The sequence below is a fragment of the Lolium rigidum genome, chromosome 2, assembly GCF_022539505.1.
Source record: "Lolium rigidum isolate FL_2022 chromosome 2, APGP_CSIRO_Lrig_0.1, whole genome shotgun sequence".
Lineage (NCBI taxonomy): Eukaryota > Viridiplantae > Streptophyta > Magnoliopsida > Poales > Poaceae > Lolium > Lolium rigidum.
The window spans coordinates 221,720,650-221,736,256 of record NC_061509.1 but is presented as its reverse complement, the minus strand read 5'-3'; the positions used below and the strand labels follow the sequence as shown (position 1 = coordinate 221,736,256).

The window sequence follows — 15,607 nt, the reverse complement described above, 5'->3', positions numbered from 1 at the left end:
GTCAATTGGTATCGGGTTTTTAGGTCGCGAGGGACTTTATAGGCGAAGAGGCAGCGTCGGAGGGGCACCAGGGCGCCCTCCCCATAGGCCGGCGCGGCTAGGGGTCCACCCGCGCGGCCCTGTGGTCTGGGGGCCCTGGGGCTCCACTCCGTCTCCCCTTCGGTGTTCTGGTCCGTCTCGGTGAAATAAGATGTTTGGATTTCGTTTCGTCGAATTCCGAGAATATTGCCCGAACAGCCTTTCTGGAACCAAAAACAGCAGAAAACAGGAACTGGCACTATGGCATCTTGTTAATAGATTAGTTCCGGAAAATGCATCAAACCGATATAAAGTGTGAACAAAACATGTAGGTATTGCCATAAAACTAGCTTGGAACATCAGAAATTATAGATACGTTGGAGACGTATCAAGCATCCCCAAGCTTAGTTCCTACTCGCCCTCGAGTAGGTAAACGATAAAAAGAATAATTTCTGAAGTGACATGCTACTATCATAATCTTGATCAATACTATTGTAAAGCATATGAGATGAATGAAGTGATTCGAAGCAATGGTAAAGACAATGACTAAACAACTGAATCATATAGCAAAGACTTTTCATGAATAGTATTTTCAAGACAAGCATCAATAAGACTTGCATAGGAGTTAACTCATAAAGCAATAAATTCTTAGTAGAAAGTTTTGACGCAACACAAAGGAAGATATAAGTTTCAGCAGTTGCTTTCAACTTCAACATGTATATCTCATGGATAATTGTCAGCACAAAGTAATATGATGAATGCAAATAAGCAAGTATGTAGGAATCAATGCACACAGTTGACACAAGTGTTTGCTTCTAAGATAGAAAGAAGTAGGTAAACTGACTCAACATAAAGTAAAAGAGTGGGCCCTTCGCAGAGGGAAGCATGGATTACTGTTTTTGTGCTAGAGCTTTTCATTTTGAAAACATAGAAACAATTTTGTCAACGGTAATAACAATTCATATGTGTTATGCATAAGACATCCTATAAGTTGCAAGCCTCATGCATAGAATACCAATAGTGCTCGCACCTTGTCCTAATTAGCTTGGATTTACATGGATTATCATTGCATAACATATGTTTCAACCAAGTGTCACAAAGGGGTACCTCTATGCCGCCTGTACAAAGGTCCAAGGAGATAGATCGCATTTGATTTCTCGTTTTTGATAGATCTCAACTAAGGACATCCATACCGGGACAACATAGAAAACAGATAATGGACTCCTCTTTAATGCATAAGCATTCAACAACAGGTAATATTCTCATAAGAGATTGAGGATTAATGTCCAAACTGAAACTTCCATCATGATTCATGGCTTTAGTTAGTGGCCCAATGTTCTTCTCTAACAATATGCATACTCAAACCATTTGATCATGATAAATCACCCTTACTTCAGACAAGACGAACATGCATAGCAACTCACATGATATTCAACAAAGGTGTAATAGTTGATGGCGTCCCAGAAACATGGTTACCGCTCAACAAGCAACTTATAAGAAATAAGATACATAAGTAACATATTCAATACCACAATAGTTTTTAAGGCTATTTTCCCATGAGCTATGTATTGCAAAGACAAGGAATGTAATTTTAAAGGTAGCACGCAAGCAATTTACTTGGAATGGCAGAAAAATACCACATAGTAGGTAGGTATGGTGGACACAAATGGAATAGTTTTTGGCTCAAGGATTTGGATGCACGAGAAGTATTCCCTCTCAGTACAAGGCTTTGGCTAGCAAGGTTGTTTGAAGCAAACTCAAGTATGAACCGGTACAGCAAAACTTACATAAGAAAATATTGCAAGCATTATAAGACTCTACACTGTCTTCCTTGCTGTTCAAACACTTCACCAGAAAATATCTAGACTTTAGAGAGACCAATCATGCAAACCAAATTTCAACAAGCTCTATGGTAGTTTTTCATTAATAGGTGCAAAGTACATGATGCAAGAGCTTAAACATGATCTATTGAGCAAAACAATTGCCAAGTATCGAATTATTCAAGACCATATACCAATTACCACATGAAGCATTTTCTGTTTCCAACCATATAACAATGAACGAAGCAGTTTTTAACTTTCGCCAAGAACATTAAAAGTAAAATTAAGAACACAAGTGTTCAAATGAAAAAGCGGAGCGTGTCTCTCTCCCACATAAGGATGAATTTATTCAGATAATGAAATTAACAAAACAAAAATAAAAGCACACAGACGCTCCAAGTAAAGTACATAAGATGTGACGGAATAAAAATATAGTTTCACTAGAGGTGACCTGATAAGTTGTTGATGAAGAAGGGGATGCCTTGGGCATCCCCAAGCTTAGATGCTTGAGTCTTCTTGAAATATGCAGGGATGAACCACGGGGGCATCCCCAAGCTTAGACTTTTCACTCTTCTTGATCATATTATATCATCCTCCTCTCTTGACCCTAGAAAATTTCCTCCACACCAAACTCAAAACAAACTCATTAGAGGGTTAGTGCATAATAAAAAATTCACATATTCAGAGGTGACATAATCATTCTTAACACTTCTGGACATTGCACAAATCTACTGAAAATTAATGGAACAAATAAATCCATCCAACATAGCAAAACAGGCAATGCGAAATAAAAGGCAGAATCTATCAAAACAGAACAGTTCGTAAAGACGGATTTTTTAGAGGCACTTAACTTGCTCAGATGAAAAAGCTCAAATTGAATGAAAGTTGCGTACATATCTGAGGATCACGCACGTAAATTGGCAGATTTTTCTGAGTTACCTACAGACGGGGCTGCTAAATTTCGTGACAGCAAGAAATCTGTTTCTGCGCAGTAATCCAATTCTAGTATCAACCTTACTATCAAAGACTTTACTTGGCACAACAATGCAATAAAATAAATATAAGGAGAGGTTGCTACAGTAGTAACAACTTCCAAGACACAACAAAACAGTAGCAAAATAAAACATGGGTTATCTCCCAAGAAGTGCTTTCTTTATAGCCATTAAGATGGGCTCAGTAATTTTAATGGTGCTCTCGCAAGAAATAAGAGTTGAAGCAAAAGAGAGCATCAAAAGAAAATAAGAAACACTTTTAAGTCTAACCCACTTCCTATGAAAAGGAGTCTTGTACACAAATAAATTTATGTAGAACAAAGTGACAAGCATAGGAAGATAAAACACAAGTAACTTCAAAATTTTCAACATATAGAGAGGTGTTTTAGTACCATGAAAATTTCTACAACCATATTTTCCTCTCTCATAATAATTTCCAGTAGCATCATGAACAAACTCAACAATATAACTATCACATAAAGCATTCTTATCATGAGTCTCATGCATAAAATTATTATTACTCTCCACATAAGCATAATCAATTTTATTAATTGTAGTGGGAGCAAATTCAACAAAGTAGCTATCATTATTATTCTCATCATCAAATATAGGAGGCATAGTATAATCATAATAAACTTTATCCTCCATAGTAGGTGGCACCAAAATACCACTATCATTATAATCATCATAAATGGGGGGCAAAGTATCGTCAAAGTAAATTTTCTCCTCCATGCTTGGGGGACTAAAAATATCACAACCAGCTTCCCCAAGCTTAAATTCTTCCATAGCATTAGCAATAATAGTATTCAAAGAGTTCATGCTAATAACATTGCTACAACTATTTTGCAAACAAAGTTCCATCGGTTTTTTAATTCTCTCTTCAAACACATCATGTCCTAATTCAATATAAAATTCATAAAGATCTGTAATTTTGTTGTTGTTTTCCATTAAGCCTAACTAGTGAAAACAAGAAACAAAAAGATGCAATTGCAGGATCTAAAGGAAATAGCTTCAAGCACTCACACACCGGCAACAATGCTAGAAAATAGCATAGTAGTCGGAGGATGTGAATACCTTTTACCTTACCTCCCCGGCAACGGCGCCAGAAAATAGCTTGATGTCTACGCACGCTTCTATTCCTGTAGACAGTGTTGGGCCTCCAAGAGCAGAGGTTTGTAGAACAACGAGCAAGTTTCCCTTAAGTGAATCACCCAAGTTTTATCGAACTCAGGGAGGAAGAGGTCAAAGATATCCCTCTCAAGCAACCCTGCAATTACGATACAAGAAGTCTCTTGTGTCCCCAACACACCCAATACACTTGTCAGATGTATAGGTGCACTAGTTCGGCGAAGAGATAGTGAAATGCAAGTGATATGGATGAATATGCGTGGTAATAACAATCTGAAATAAATATGGCAGCAAGTAAACATGTAACAGAACTTGTTGGAACGGAGTTTCAATGCTTAGAAACAAGGCCTAGGGATCATACTTTCACTAGTGGACACTCTCAACAATGATCACATAAATAAATAAGTTCTCTTCTCTTATGCTACTTTCAAAGACTCTATTGTTGGATAACAAACACCATTCATTGTGTAGGGCTACGAGAGCACCATCAAGCCGGAGTAAACAAGCTCCACAACGTCATAAAGGAATCACACGATGCAAACACTGTCACTGTCACACCATGGAGAGTGAATCCGGAGTTCATATTAAAGTAACTCTAGAGTACATAGTAATAGTTAACTTCATAATCTAAAAGAGATCACAATCATAACCTACGCCAAGTACTACATGATGCACACACTTGTCCACATTACATCATGAAGGAGGAATAGACTACTTTAATAACATCACTAGAGTAGCACATAGTAATAGTGATACAAAGCTCATGATCACATAAAGATCACATGGGAGAGAGAGATGAACCACATAGCTACCGGTACAGCCCTTAGCCTCCGGGGAGAACTACTCCCTCCTCATCATAGGAGACAGCGATGGCGATGAAGATGGCGGTGGTGTCGATGGAGATGACTCCGGGGGCAATTCCCCGTCCCGGCGTGCCGGAATAGAGACTCTCGTCCCCGAAACGGAGTTTCGCGATGGCGGCGGCGTTCCTGGAGTCTTTCTGGAGTTTCATCAATTGGTATCGGGTTTTTAGGTCGCGAGGGACTTTATAGGCGAAGAGGCGGCATCGGAGGGGCACCAGGGCGCCCTCCCCATAGGCCGGCGCGACCAGGGGTCCACCCGCGCGGCCCTGTGGTCTGGGGGCCCTAGGCCTCCACTCCATCTACCCTTCGGTGTTCTGGTCCGTCTCGGTGAAATAAGATGTTTGGCTTTCGTTTCGTCGAATTCCGAGAATATTGCCCGAACAGCCTTTCTGGAACCAAAAACAGCAGAAAACAGGAACTGGCACTGTGGCATCTTGTTAATAGGTTAGTTCCGGAAAATGCATCAAAACGATATAAAGTGTGAACAAACATGTAGGTACTATCATAAAACTAGCATGGAACATCAGAAATTATAGATACGTTGGAGACGTATCAGAACCCTAAATCAATCAGCCTCCGCCCACGAAAAGTTCCGTAGCTCCTCCGCCGTCGCATACAAGATTCGGGAGACAGATGTCTCTGTTCCGGCACCCTATGAAGCATCTTCAATAAAAAGTTATGCCCATAGTAAATAAAAGGATTGATGAGATGCTCATTATCTGTTTGTCTTGTCATTTTGGCGTGGGATTGCTCCTAGGCAGGAGTACTTCCATATCATAGGGCAGGAGGTACCCCGTTGACGTTCTCAATGATATATGTATACTTACAATGACAATGACTTTTGGAACCTAAGTTGAGTAGCATGATGTTTAGGTACTCGTATTCAATGGGCACGAGATTTTCAACTTGTGATTTGTCAAGCATATAACTCATATTTGCCCTCACTTTAACTTTAACCATTCAAGATGCTTATGATAGGGGTAATGAGAGCTCAAAGCTAATGAGTACCATACTTTTTGGAAGGTTTATAAAACTTGTTAATCTTGCTTCCTTCTACGAAGGATCTTTATTTTACTTTTATGTTGAGTATTCATCTTCTTGCTTTATGCACCAATTAAGAGAGCATAGTTGTCGTTCAGAGTATAATATGCATAATACCAAAATTATTATTGATTGATTCATGATTATACTATTGTTTGTTCTTAAATTACTTGTATCTAGTCACCCTTTGATCTTTAAATGTGTCATAGCATTTATATTTTGCTACTTCATAAAGGACATGTTGAGTACCACTTTGTTATGTTTACTCTATGCTCATAAACAAACAGTTGCTTTCAATGCACAATTATTCATGATCCTTTGTTACTCTTCATGTTATAACATAGTTGCTAAGTTCTATTGTTAGAATTATGTCTATCATGTCTATGTTTAGAGTACTTTGATCTCAGCTCACAATGCTTTACAATAACTTGATCAAGATTGTGTTGGCTTCATATCACCTCAAAAATTATTTTGTTATCACTTACCTACTCGAGGACGAGCATGAGTTAAGATTGGGGATGCTTGATACGTCTCAAACGTATGAATAATTTTTGATGTTTCATGCTTGTTTTACACCAATTTATATATGATTTACTCATACTTCATTGCACTTTTATACATTTTCCGGCACTAACCTATTGACAAGATGCCATAGTACCAGTTTCCTGTTTTCTACTGTTTTGTATTTCAGATAAGTTGTACAGGAAATATTCTCGAAATTGGATGAAACAAAAGCCGAAGTTCTTATTTTTCCGTAACGAAGACGAAGTCCAGAGGAGAGACGAAGGGGGGCCACAGGGTGGCCAGACCATGCCTAGGCGCGGCCTGGCCCTGGCCCGCGCCTAGGGGTGGTCTGGGGCACCTGGCCTCCACCGACCTTGCCCTTCCGCCTATAAGAAGCCTCCCGACGCGTGAACCCTAAATAAATCAGCCTCCGTCCACGAAAAGTTCTGTAGCTCCGCCGCCGTCGCAGACAAGATTCAGGGGACAAAAGTCTCTGGTCCGGCACCTTGCCCGGACGGGGAATTGCCCCCGGAGCCATCTCCATCGACTCCACCGCCATCTCCATAGCCCTTGCTGACTCCCATAATGAGGAGTGAGTAGTTCTTCCCCGAGGCTGAGGGCTTTACCGGTAGCTATGTGGTCTATCTATCTCTCCATGTATGATCTTTATGTGATCATGAGCTTTGTAATCTAGTGGAATAAATAGATGTTATTCTTCAACTATTGTGCTACTCAAGTTGTTTTATTATGTGATTTCCGGGGACACCTTGTCCAACGGTGTGAAGGTGACAGTGTGCACACCGTGTTTGTTTCTTATGCTTAATTTATAGAAATACTTATGAATTGTGGTGACTAGTTAGTATCATCTTTTTATGCTCAAAGTGACATCGTGGGGTGTCCATAGATTGAAAATGCGAACTTTAAGGAATGATTATGCATACATGCGCAGTGAATTTGTGTTTATTATCAAACCGGATAGTGGTTCAGAGTAACATAGTGAAGTGATAATATCTATGTATTCAATTATGGTGTCATTGTTGAGAGTGTCCACTAGTGAAAGTATGATCCCTAGGCCTTGTTTCCAAGCATTGAAACACCGTTTACAACCAGTTCTGCTACATGTTTGCCTGCTGCCATTTTTATTTCAGATTGCAATTACCACTCATAATCATCCATATTACTTGTATTTCACTATCTCTTCGCCGAACTAGTGCACCTATACACCTGATAAGTGTATTGGGTGTGTTGGGGACACAAGAGACTTCTTGTATCGTAATTGCAGGGTTGCTTGAGAGGGATATCTTTGACCTCTACCTCCCTAAGTTCGATAAACCTTGGGTGATCCACTTAAGGGAAACTTACTGCTGTTCTACAAACCTCTGCACATGGAGGCCCAACACTGTCTACAAGAATAGAAGTGTGCGTAGACATCAGAGGCCTGCGGTCCTGTTCATCTCGACATCGTGCTGCGCCTGGAAGTAGGCGACCCACCAGGCGTCGTTGCCGGTGGCCGCCTAGGTTGGATCCGCCTGCTCCTTGGCGGTGAGGCGGGACCGGAGGGTCCTGATCGCGTCCCTCCAGCGCTCTGTGCCCGGTGACGGCATTAACGTCGCTTGATCAAAGGTAGGCGACGAGGTTTTAAGCTCCCGACCCACTGACGCATCGGGCCCACGCCTCCTCGCCTCGCTTTTCGCTGTGTCCGGCGTGCCCGGAGCGTCCCCTATGTAGCGGGGACGGGCTCGGGCGCCGGACACCGTATTGGAACGCGCCGGACAAAAATAGACTTTGGGACACGCGACTGGGAATGTTTTTTCATCCGGCACGCCCTAAATTCCTTCGGGGGACGCTTTAGGGGACGTGGCTAGAGATGCTCTTACAAGTGATGACAGCAGTGTCAATGAAACATAATGAAAAATCGTTGACCCATAAGTTTTAAGGTGTACATTTTTGTACTCCCTTGATTTATATCAATAATACCTCCATCGTAAAATTTGAGGTTTATATTTTTTTTTTAAAATTAAACCAAGTAAAGTTCGATCAAACTCCTAGAACAATCTATCAACGAATATAATATTTTGTAGATACCATATAAAAGTAGATTTTATTATCTATTTAATGATATTAATTTTGTATTTTGCAATTAATGATTTTTGGTAAAAGCTTAGTCGAATTTGAATAGTTTGACTTTCCAAAAATAATATAAGTCTTAGGTTTTGGGATGAAGGTAGTATGTATCAAGATACATCCCCATTATAATCAACTAATATGGATCTGAGGAAATAGTTTCTTTAAGAGGAAGTGTGTTAAAACATCACCACATATGTATTTAGTTTTACTGTCATCTTATTTCTCTCAATAGAACACCTGATTCTGAGAAACTCATACAAACATCACACATCATTGCTTTGTGGTTATCATCCAAGTTGTTGAGCATGTTGCCATGGCCAATCCTTTCCTCAAATATTTTCTTATGATGGTTTATTAGTCTAGCCAGCTGATAACAACAAAATGGTGATGTAGTGCACATAACGGTAACATTGCAGAAATCCTCCGTTCTCAAATACGTAGACGTTTAGCTTTAAATTTTATCTATAAAAGAGCGCACTTCTATCTTGCTAATGCACAATAAAGTAGCAAAAACTGCTTTTCTCTCATCGGGCGAAAATCAAACCCAATAATATTTAGCACATATTCTCTTTGTTTTCTACATGCACTTAGCTCATTGGAGGTCAAAAAATTAAAGACGAGTGAGATATTGGTTTGCATTTTTCCAATGTATTTCCAATTATACTTCATAATTTATCTTAAAAAACTTACATGTACATTTATTTGTGATGGAGGGAGTACAAACCATAAACATTTGTCAATGGTTTCTACACCTTTGGGTAACATGAAAGTCGATGGAGACGAGGGGAGCCGACAAAACACCGATAAAAAATCGGTGTTCTCTGTTCTAGTACTATGATAGAAAATGGCGTGCATAAATCATATTTTGCACTGAATTTTGTGCGTACAAATCATATTTTGCACTGAATTTTGGGATGTTTCGTTTTACTATATCGTGCAGTACAAATCTGGTTTGACGGGGATCTGTAGTGCCGGTCCACCGTGGCCACCAATTCACCGTGTGAAAGAAAAGACTTTCCGAAAATGCGCACTTGGAGAATATTTACAAGACATCTCCATTACCCAATCCCACCTGATTCCCCCCCGCCACCGTGCTTCGTTTGCGCGACCATAGCCAGCGAGCCAGCGCGACGAAGCCGGGGGGCGATCGCTCCACCGCCGCCGGCGACCTCACCCGCCCCGGAGCCGCCGGCGGTGCCCGCCTTCGCCGCCCTCCCCCCGCCGTGAGCGCCGCCGCTCCACCCCGTCCGGTTGGTTTCCTCGCGCCTCTGGCCGGTTGATGATTTGTGTCGGTTGATTTGGTTGTAATCGTGCCCCGGATGCCATTAGCCTCTTGATCCGATTGGTAGAGAATGTGCCGCGGTGCCGTCGCGCCGCTGCGATTCATTGGATGCCATGGCCCATTTGATTGCTTGATCCGGTACGTCTGACCGTGCCCCGTATGGTGGCCTAGTTGCTTGATTGGCCCCCCTCCCAGGCCTTTGACTTCTGATCCGTTGGCCATTTCGTCTCGAATGAAACCATGAATCAGCGGCCCCTTTCGATTGGGAGCTCCAGGCGGTAGATCACGAAGATCTCAGGTCCAATTTGTTTGGTATATGGATTATGGAATGATTGATGAGCATAGAGACCTGTCTACGCGAATCCCCTGTTCCCCTCATCATCTCATATCTGTTTTGTTTTCTGCGATTTGGAGATCCATACACGGATACACCACTACAAATGCATACCACTCATACACGCTGCCAAGCACAACCCTACAATTGACAGAGATGGGCGACAAATCCACTTTTCTTACAAAGATCTAATGTTCAGTTTGCGGTTGCTGAAATGATCGATTTGTCTTAAGACATTCTGGTGTTTTTCATGCTCTTGTTTTCACCCTTAGTTTCCTGGAATCGCTCTCATTTTAGCCATGGGTTAACGGGAGCAGAGCCTGCAACATGTTATGTTAGGCAGATGGGTACTATGGAGCCACCTATCTGCAAGCTAGCCTACATACCATCTTTTTCTTAGGGCTTATTTTCTTGAGTTGCAAATTTGTAGGTTTTATAAGCTAGTTCTGTTTTTGCCAAAATCGAGGAATACATGGAAGAAATTTGATGAATGGACTCTGTGAGCTTGGTTTCCAAAATTCCCAACTGTGTTACGACCCAAAAACCGTCTATCTTATATGCTTCAATTTTTATGACAACAAGTAGGCGCTTATAGGGGAGGGCCTGGAATCTGACTTTTCGTGCATGATAAAATAATGGCGGTAACTAGAGTGATCGTCGTATCTGAACTTGAAAATGCCTTTTGACAGTTACTGTAACATTTATTTTCCTTCTAAGTTTGATCATTGAAACTTTCTTGTATGTTTTGTGCAGGTATAAAAAGTTGTATTGCTGTTTTAAGTTATCCGAGGCTCACTTCAAAGATGAGTACTGCTAATCGGTACCAACCCATCAAGTCAACCAAGCCTGTCATAGGTGCATAACATATTCTAGCTACTACATTGGATACCATGTATCATAGTATATACTTTTGTAATCATAGGAGGTGTTGATTATCATATGCAAGTTCTCCAATAACTCTTTACAATTTGCAGGCAAAGCAAGAAAGTTGAAGGATCTTATGCTAAAAAGCGACAATCGAGTATGTGCGGATTGTAGTGCACCTGATCCCAAATGGGCGTAAGTGTCTTTGTTACACACATTAAGGGATTATTTCTGTACGAACACTTACCATATTTCCATTTCAGAAGAGAGATGTTTTGTATGTCATTGTTACAGAATGATTCTTCATTTTACAGATATATTGTATTCCCTCCGTCCCATAAAGGATGTCTTAGATTTGTCCAGTTTTGGTTGCAACCAAAACTGGACAAATCTAAGACATCCTTTATGGGACAGAGGGAGTACAATAGATTTATTATGTGACATGCATGTAGTTCATAAATCATACCCCTACTGCATAATACAATGCCAGCACACTGAAGGAACTTAGGAACTTTTGATTTGGTCTTGCATTGTTTCTATTTTAACGTCATGTCTTTACATAAGGCTCATTTACTGTGCATTTCAGGTCTTCTAATATTGGAGTATTTCTTTGCTTAAAATGCGGAGATGTCCACAGGGCCCTTGGACCAGACATTTCAAATGTAATTGTTAACACCAATATATTTCTTTTCACTTCCAGTTTTTCAAAATAATTCTGCCGATAATGCTTAGATTGGATCTATTTTTTTTTCCTGGGACTGACACCTTCAATTCACCTTCATTCTTCCATCTGTTCTTCACATCAGATTTTGTCTGTGACTTTGGATGATTGGTCTGATAGTGATATTGACTCCATGGTTGAGGTTGGTGGAAACTCGTATGCCAATTCAATTTATGAGGCTTTTCTTCCAAAAGACTACCCTAAACCTAAACAAGACTCACCAATGGAATATCGTACCCAATTTATAAGGTGGTTATTGCTCCATTTCATATACTCTGTAATGTCATCACAATTTCAGTACTAACCTTGTATCTTGTTGATACACAGAGCCAAATACGAAACACAAGATTTTCTGAAGCCAAGTTTGCGCATTACGTCAAAGGCAGGTTTCGAATCTACCAATTCTGTGAAGAGTGTAGATAGCAGTTTCTCTAGCGCTTCAAGGAATCGTGTCCCGGTAAGTTGTCTTGCTGAAACATAGATGATATGATACAAATAGTAGAGATTTATTTAGTTCTATCTCTTTTTTGCCGAAAATTGCTGCATAGCAAGTGCAATGGAGCGTATTTGATTGAAAGTGCATAATTTTAGTTAACCATCCTATCAACCTTACCCTTGCAAATGGTCACAGGAAGATACAAGAGATTTTGTTGGGCAACTCAACATTACAGTGGTAAAAGGTAGTCAGTTGGCTGTCAGAGATATGCTAACAAGTGATCCTTATGTTGTTTTAACTCTCGGAGAGCAGGTATAATTTTGTTTCATCTTATACATATATTGCTATAGTGACCTATTGCTGAACACATTGAACTACTGGTTTAAATGCAGAAGGCTCAGACAACAGTTAAAGCGAGTGACCTCAACCCTATATGGAATGAAGTCCTTGAACTAAAAGTTCCTCGAAATTTTGGACCTTTAAAACTTGTAAGCTCAATACTAACTATTTGCTCCCTACAATTTCTTTTGCTTCTCTCCATAGGAAACTCATGTAATATGTGCATTCAAGGTATTAATAATTTTGTTTTTGCAAAAAAGAACTGCAAAACTTGCTTACTGTTATTTTCCTGATTTAGTTATATAAAAACAACCCTGCTTACTGCTATTTGCCTAATTTCAGTTATATGTAAACATGGTTGAATAAATGCGAACCTACTTAATTGTCAGTACTTAAATAGTGCAAAATTAAAGAGAGTTTCGTAAACAGGTTTCTCAATCACATTAACCATTCCCAGTTTCAAGTGAATAACCACATCATATTTTGCCGACAACTGTTACTTGCATCAGTATCAGTTATGGAGAGGTTCCTTAATGCAGATTATGAACCAACTACAAGAGAAAGAGATGATTTCGTGATGACGATCATTTTATCAACATCATCATTGTTCTTGAAATTTCTGTGTAGTGAAAGCATAGAGATTCATATATTCAATTGTACTTTGTCCATAAGAAACTTCATGTGTACCAGTGGCCAATGGGCTGGTATGGCAACATGCACACGCGCTGAAGAGCTTATAATGTTACACCTTATAGTTCTTTAGAAATTTATTGATGCGTAAAATGATTTTTCACCATAAAAGTACACAAATACGGGAGAGAAGTTGTTTTTTTATAAAACCGTATAGTCCTTGTGCTCAATGACAAAGCAGACAAGGTATTGCTTCTGTTTTTTTATTCCATCCAAATAACATAGAATCTTCCTATTTCCAGGAAGTGTATGACCATGATACTTTCTCTGCTGACGATATCATGGGGGAAGCAGAGATAGATCTCCAACCAATGATCACAGCTGCGATGGCCTTTGGAGACCCTTCGCGTCATGCGGACATGCAGATTGGAAGGTGGTTCATGACCAAAGACAATTGCCTGTTGAACGACAGCATTGTCAATATTTCTTCCGGAAGGGTAATACAGGAAGTGTTCCTAAAGCTGCAGAACGTAGAATCAGGTGAGATGGAGTTAGAACTGGAATGGGCTCGTCTAGATTAATACATCTCATTGTATCCCTGCCAAAGTCTACTCCAAAAGCATCAAATTTTTGCAATTCATGCTGGACAGCTTCAAGACCCCATCTAGTGACTGAAGCTTAGCTTTTCCTCATGGCCGAAATTTGTAAAAATGAAGATTGTACAATGTGTTGTTGTAGTTTGTCGGATATACTCGCGACATATTTGATACTAGTTTTATACTGAGTTTGCTTAAACCATGCGGGTACTGAGTGCTCCGTTTGACTCAGCATCTTGTATTATATTTACTATATATCAAAGCTGAAGGTGTTTGCTGTTACCACAGCGATTGGGCAACTGTTCACCTATACGTTTTTTCCAATTAGCGATTGACACGTTAACTTTACCACCGTAGATATCATGGTTTAGTTTGTAGTTTCTTTTTTTTTTCCTTCAGTGCATATGCCCTGCCGCTCTATTTCTCTCCTCCCGCGGTCAAAGCGGTGGAGGATAGGTCAAAGCGGTGCTGCAATGAACGTGGGATCGACCATCGAACAATCTAGGCAGCCCATATCTCCCTTCTCTATCTCACCTTTTTCTCTTCCAAGGCACGCACGCCGCCCGCCCGTCAGACTACCATCAGCGTCGACCCTGTCGCTCCGCCATGTCGCCGCCGCCCGCCTCAACCCCGTTGCCATAATTTTTCCCCTCCCCAGCAGCGCACGTCGCGCCAGGCCTCCATCTGCGTCGGCGCCGTCGACTTCCAGCAGGCCGCCGCCACCCATGTCTGCCTGAACGTTCCCTCTTTTCTTGGTTTTCTCTCTCTGGTCTCCTCTTTCTCATTCAGTGACGGGTGCAGCATCGCCAGAGACGGCCGCGTCGCCAACGTCCTCGACGGCGACGAGAGCGGGGCGACCGACGAGGATGGAGACGCTGAGGCGCCACCTGAACTTGATCTCCGATGTCGGATTTTTCCCGCGGTGTCCGTGCTGCCGGCGAGGTCGGAGTCGACGTTCTACAGCCTCCCGGCTCCAGATCTTCAGCGACGAGGAATCCTGAGCAATGGGGATTTCATCCCCGTGCTCAGCGCGGCCAAAGACGGCGGGAAACAGCGACGCCGAGGCAAACTCCGGTGAGGTTTAACTGAACCTTAACTGAACTTTTCTCTTCTTTGTTTGCGTGGATGAGTGGGAAAAGGAGGGCGAGAAGGAGGATGGCGTGCAGGGGCTTCTCCGCGTGACCGCGTCCAGGTTATAGCAGAGTGAGAGCTAGAGCGCGGTCTGGTGGCGACGATAGGATTCAGACTTCAGAGGAGCTCCTCTTGTGCTCCCCTCTGTTGTAACGAAATGGAAGGATCAGCCAAGGGGTACTGGCCAGGTGGTTTGGTCCGGCTAGGCTGGGAAGGAAAGAAAGGATGGGCTGGCTGGTTAGATAGGTTTTTCTCTTTCTTTTATTTGTTTAAAAATTCTCTCCATCTTGAACTCGACTTTCAAATCAGAGGGAGAGGTAGAGAGAAAGTTATTGTAAACATTTTCTTTTTCTTTCACACGCTTTCCTTTTTTATGTTACAATGTTGATTTTTGGGGATTTTTATTTGGTGAACAGGGCAAATTGGATGAGCCGGCTAAATCGAAGATGTGGAGTATGGGCAGCGCATCAGGCGAGTATTGCTTTTTCTCTCCATCTCTCTTCAATTCCAGTGTACTGGTAGGTTTGCCTGTATTTTTGGTGCGGTGATGAGCTATTAGCACTAAGAAAGCAAGATATTCAGAGACGTCCTATCACTTTTGCCAAGTCGGCAGGGAACGGGCTTGAGGAGGACCTTGATTATTGAGATGCCAACTCGATTTTGATTGATAATCCACTATCAGCTTGTGTGTCTTCTGAAATTAGTAGCTACTGCATATTTGAAAGATCATCAAATATCTGTTCTAAATGACTGTGCCTGGTGTTAAAAGGATGTATCTTCT

At 41.3% G+C, this 15,607-nt stretch overlaps 1 protein-coding gene across 1 annotated transcript; it reads left to right on the top strand.

Moving 5' to 3' along the window:
• The first annotated feature begins 9,664 nt into the window (after positions 1–9,664).
• On the top strand, positions 9,665–13,897 carry LOC124693017 (ADP-ribosylation factor GTPase-activating protein AGD12-like). Its single transcript, XM_047226458.1, has 9 exons — positions 9,665–9,743; positions 10,863–10,964; positions 11,084–11,168; positions 11,560–11,635; positions 11,780–11,943; positions 12,022–12,151; positions 12,326–12,442; positions 12,523–12,618; positions 13,402–13,897. Exons 2-9 carry the CDS (start codon positions 10,913–10,915, stop codon positions 13,678–13,680), a joined length of 999 nt encoding a protein of 332 aa, XP_047082414.1. The 5' UTR covers positions 9,665–9,743; positions 10,863–10,912; the 3' UTR covers positions 13,681–13,897.
• Positions 13,898–15,607: the final 1,710 nt, after the last annotated feature.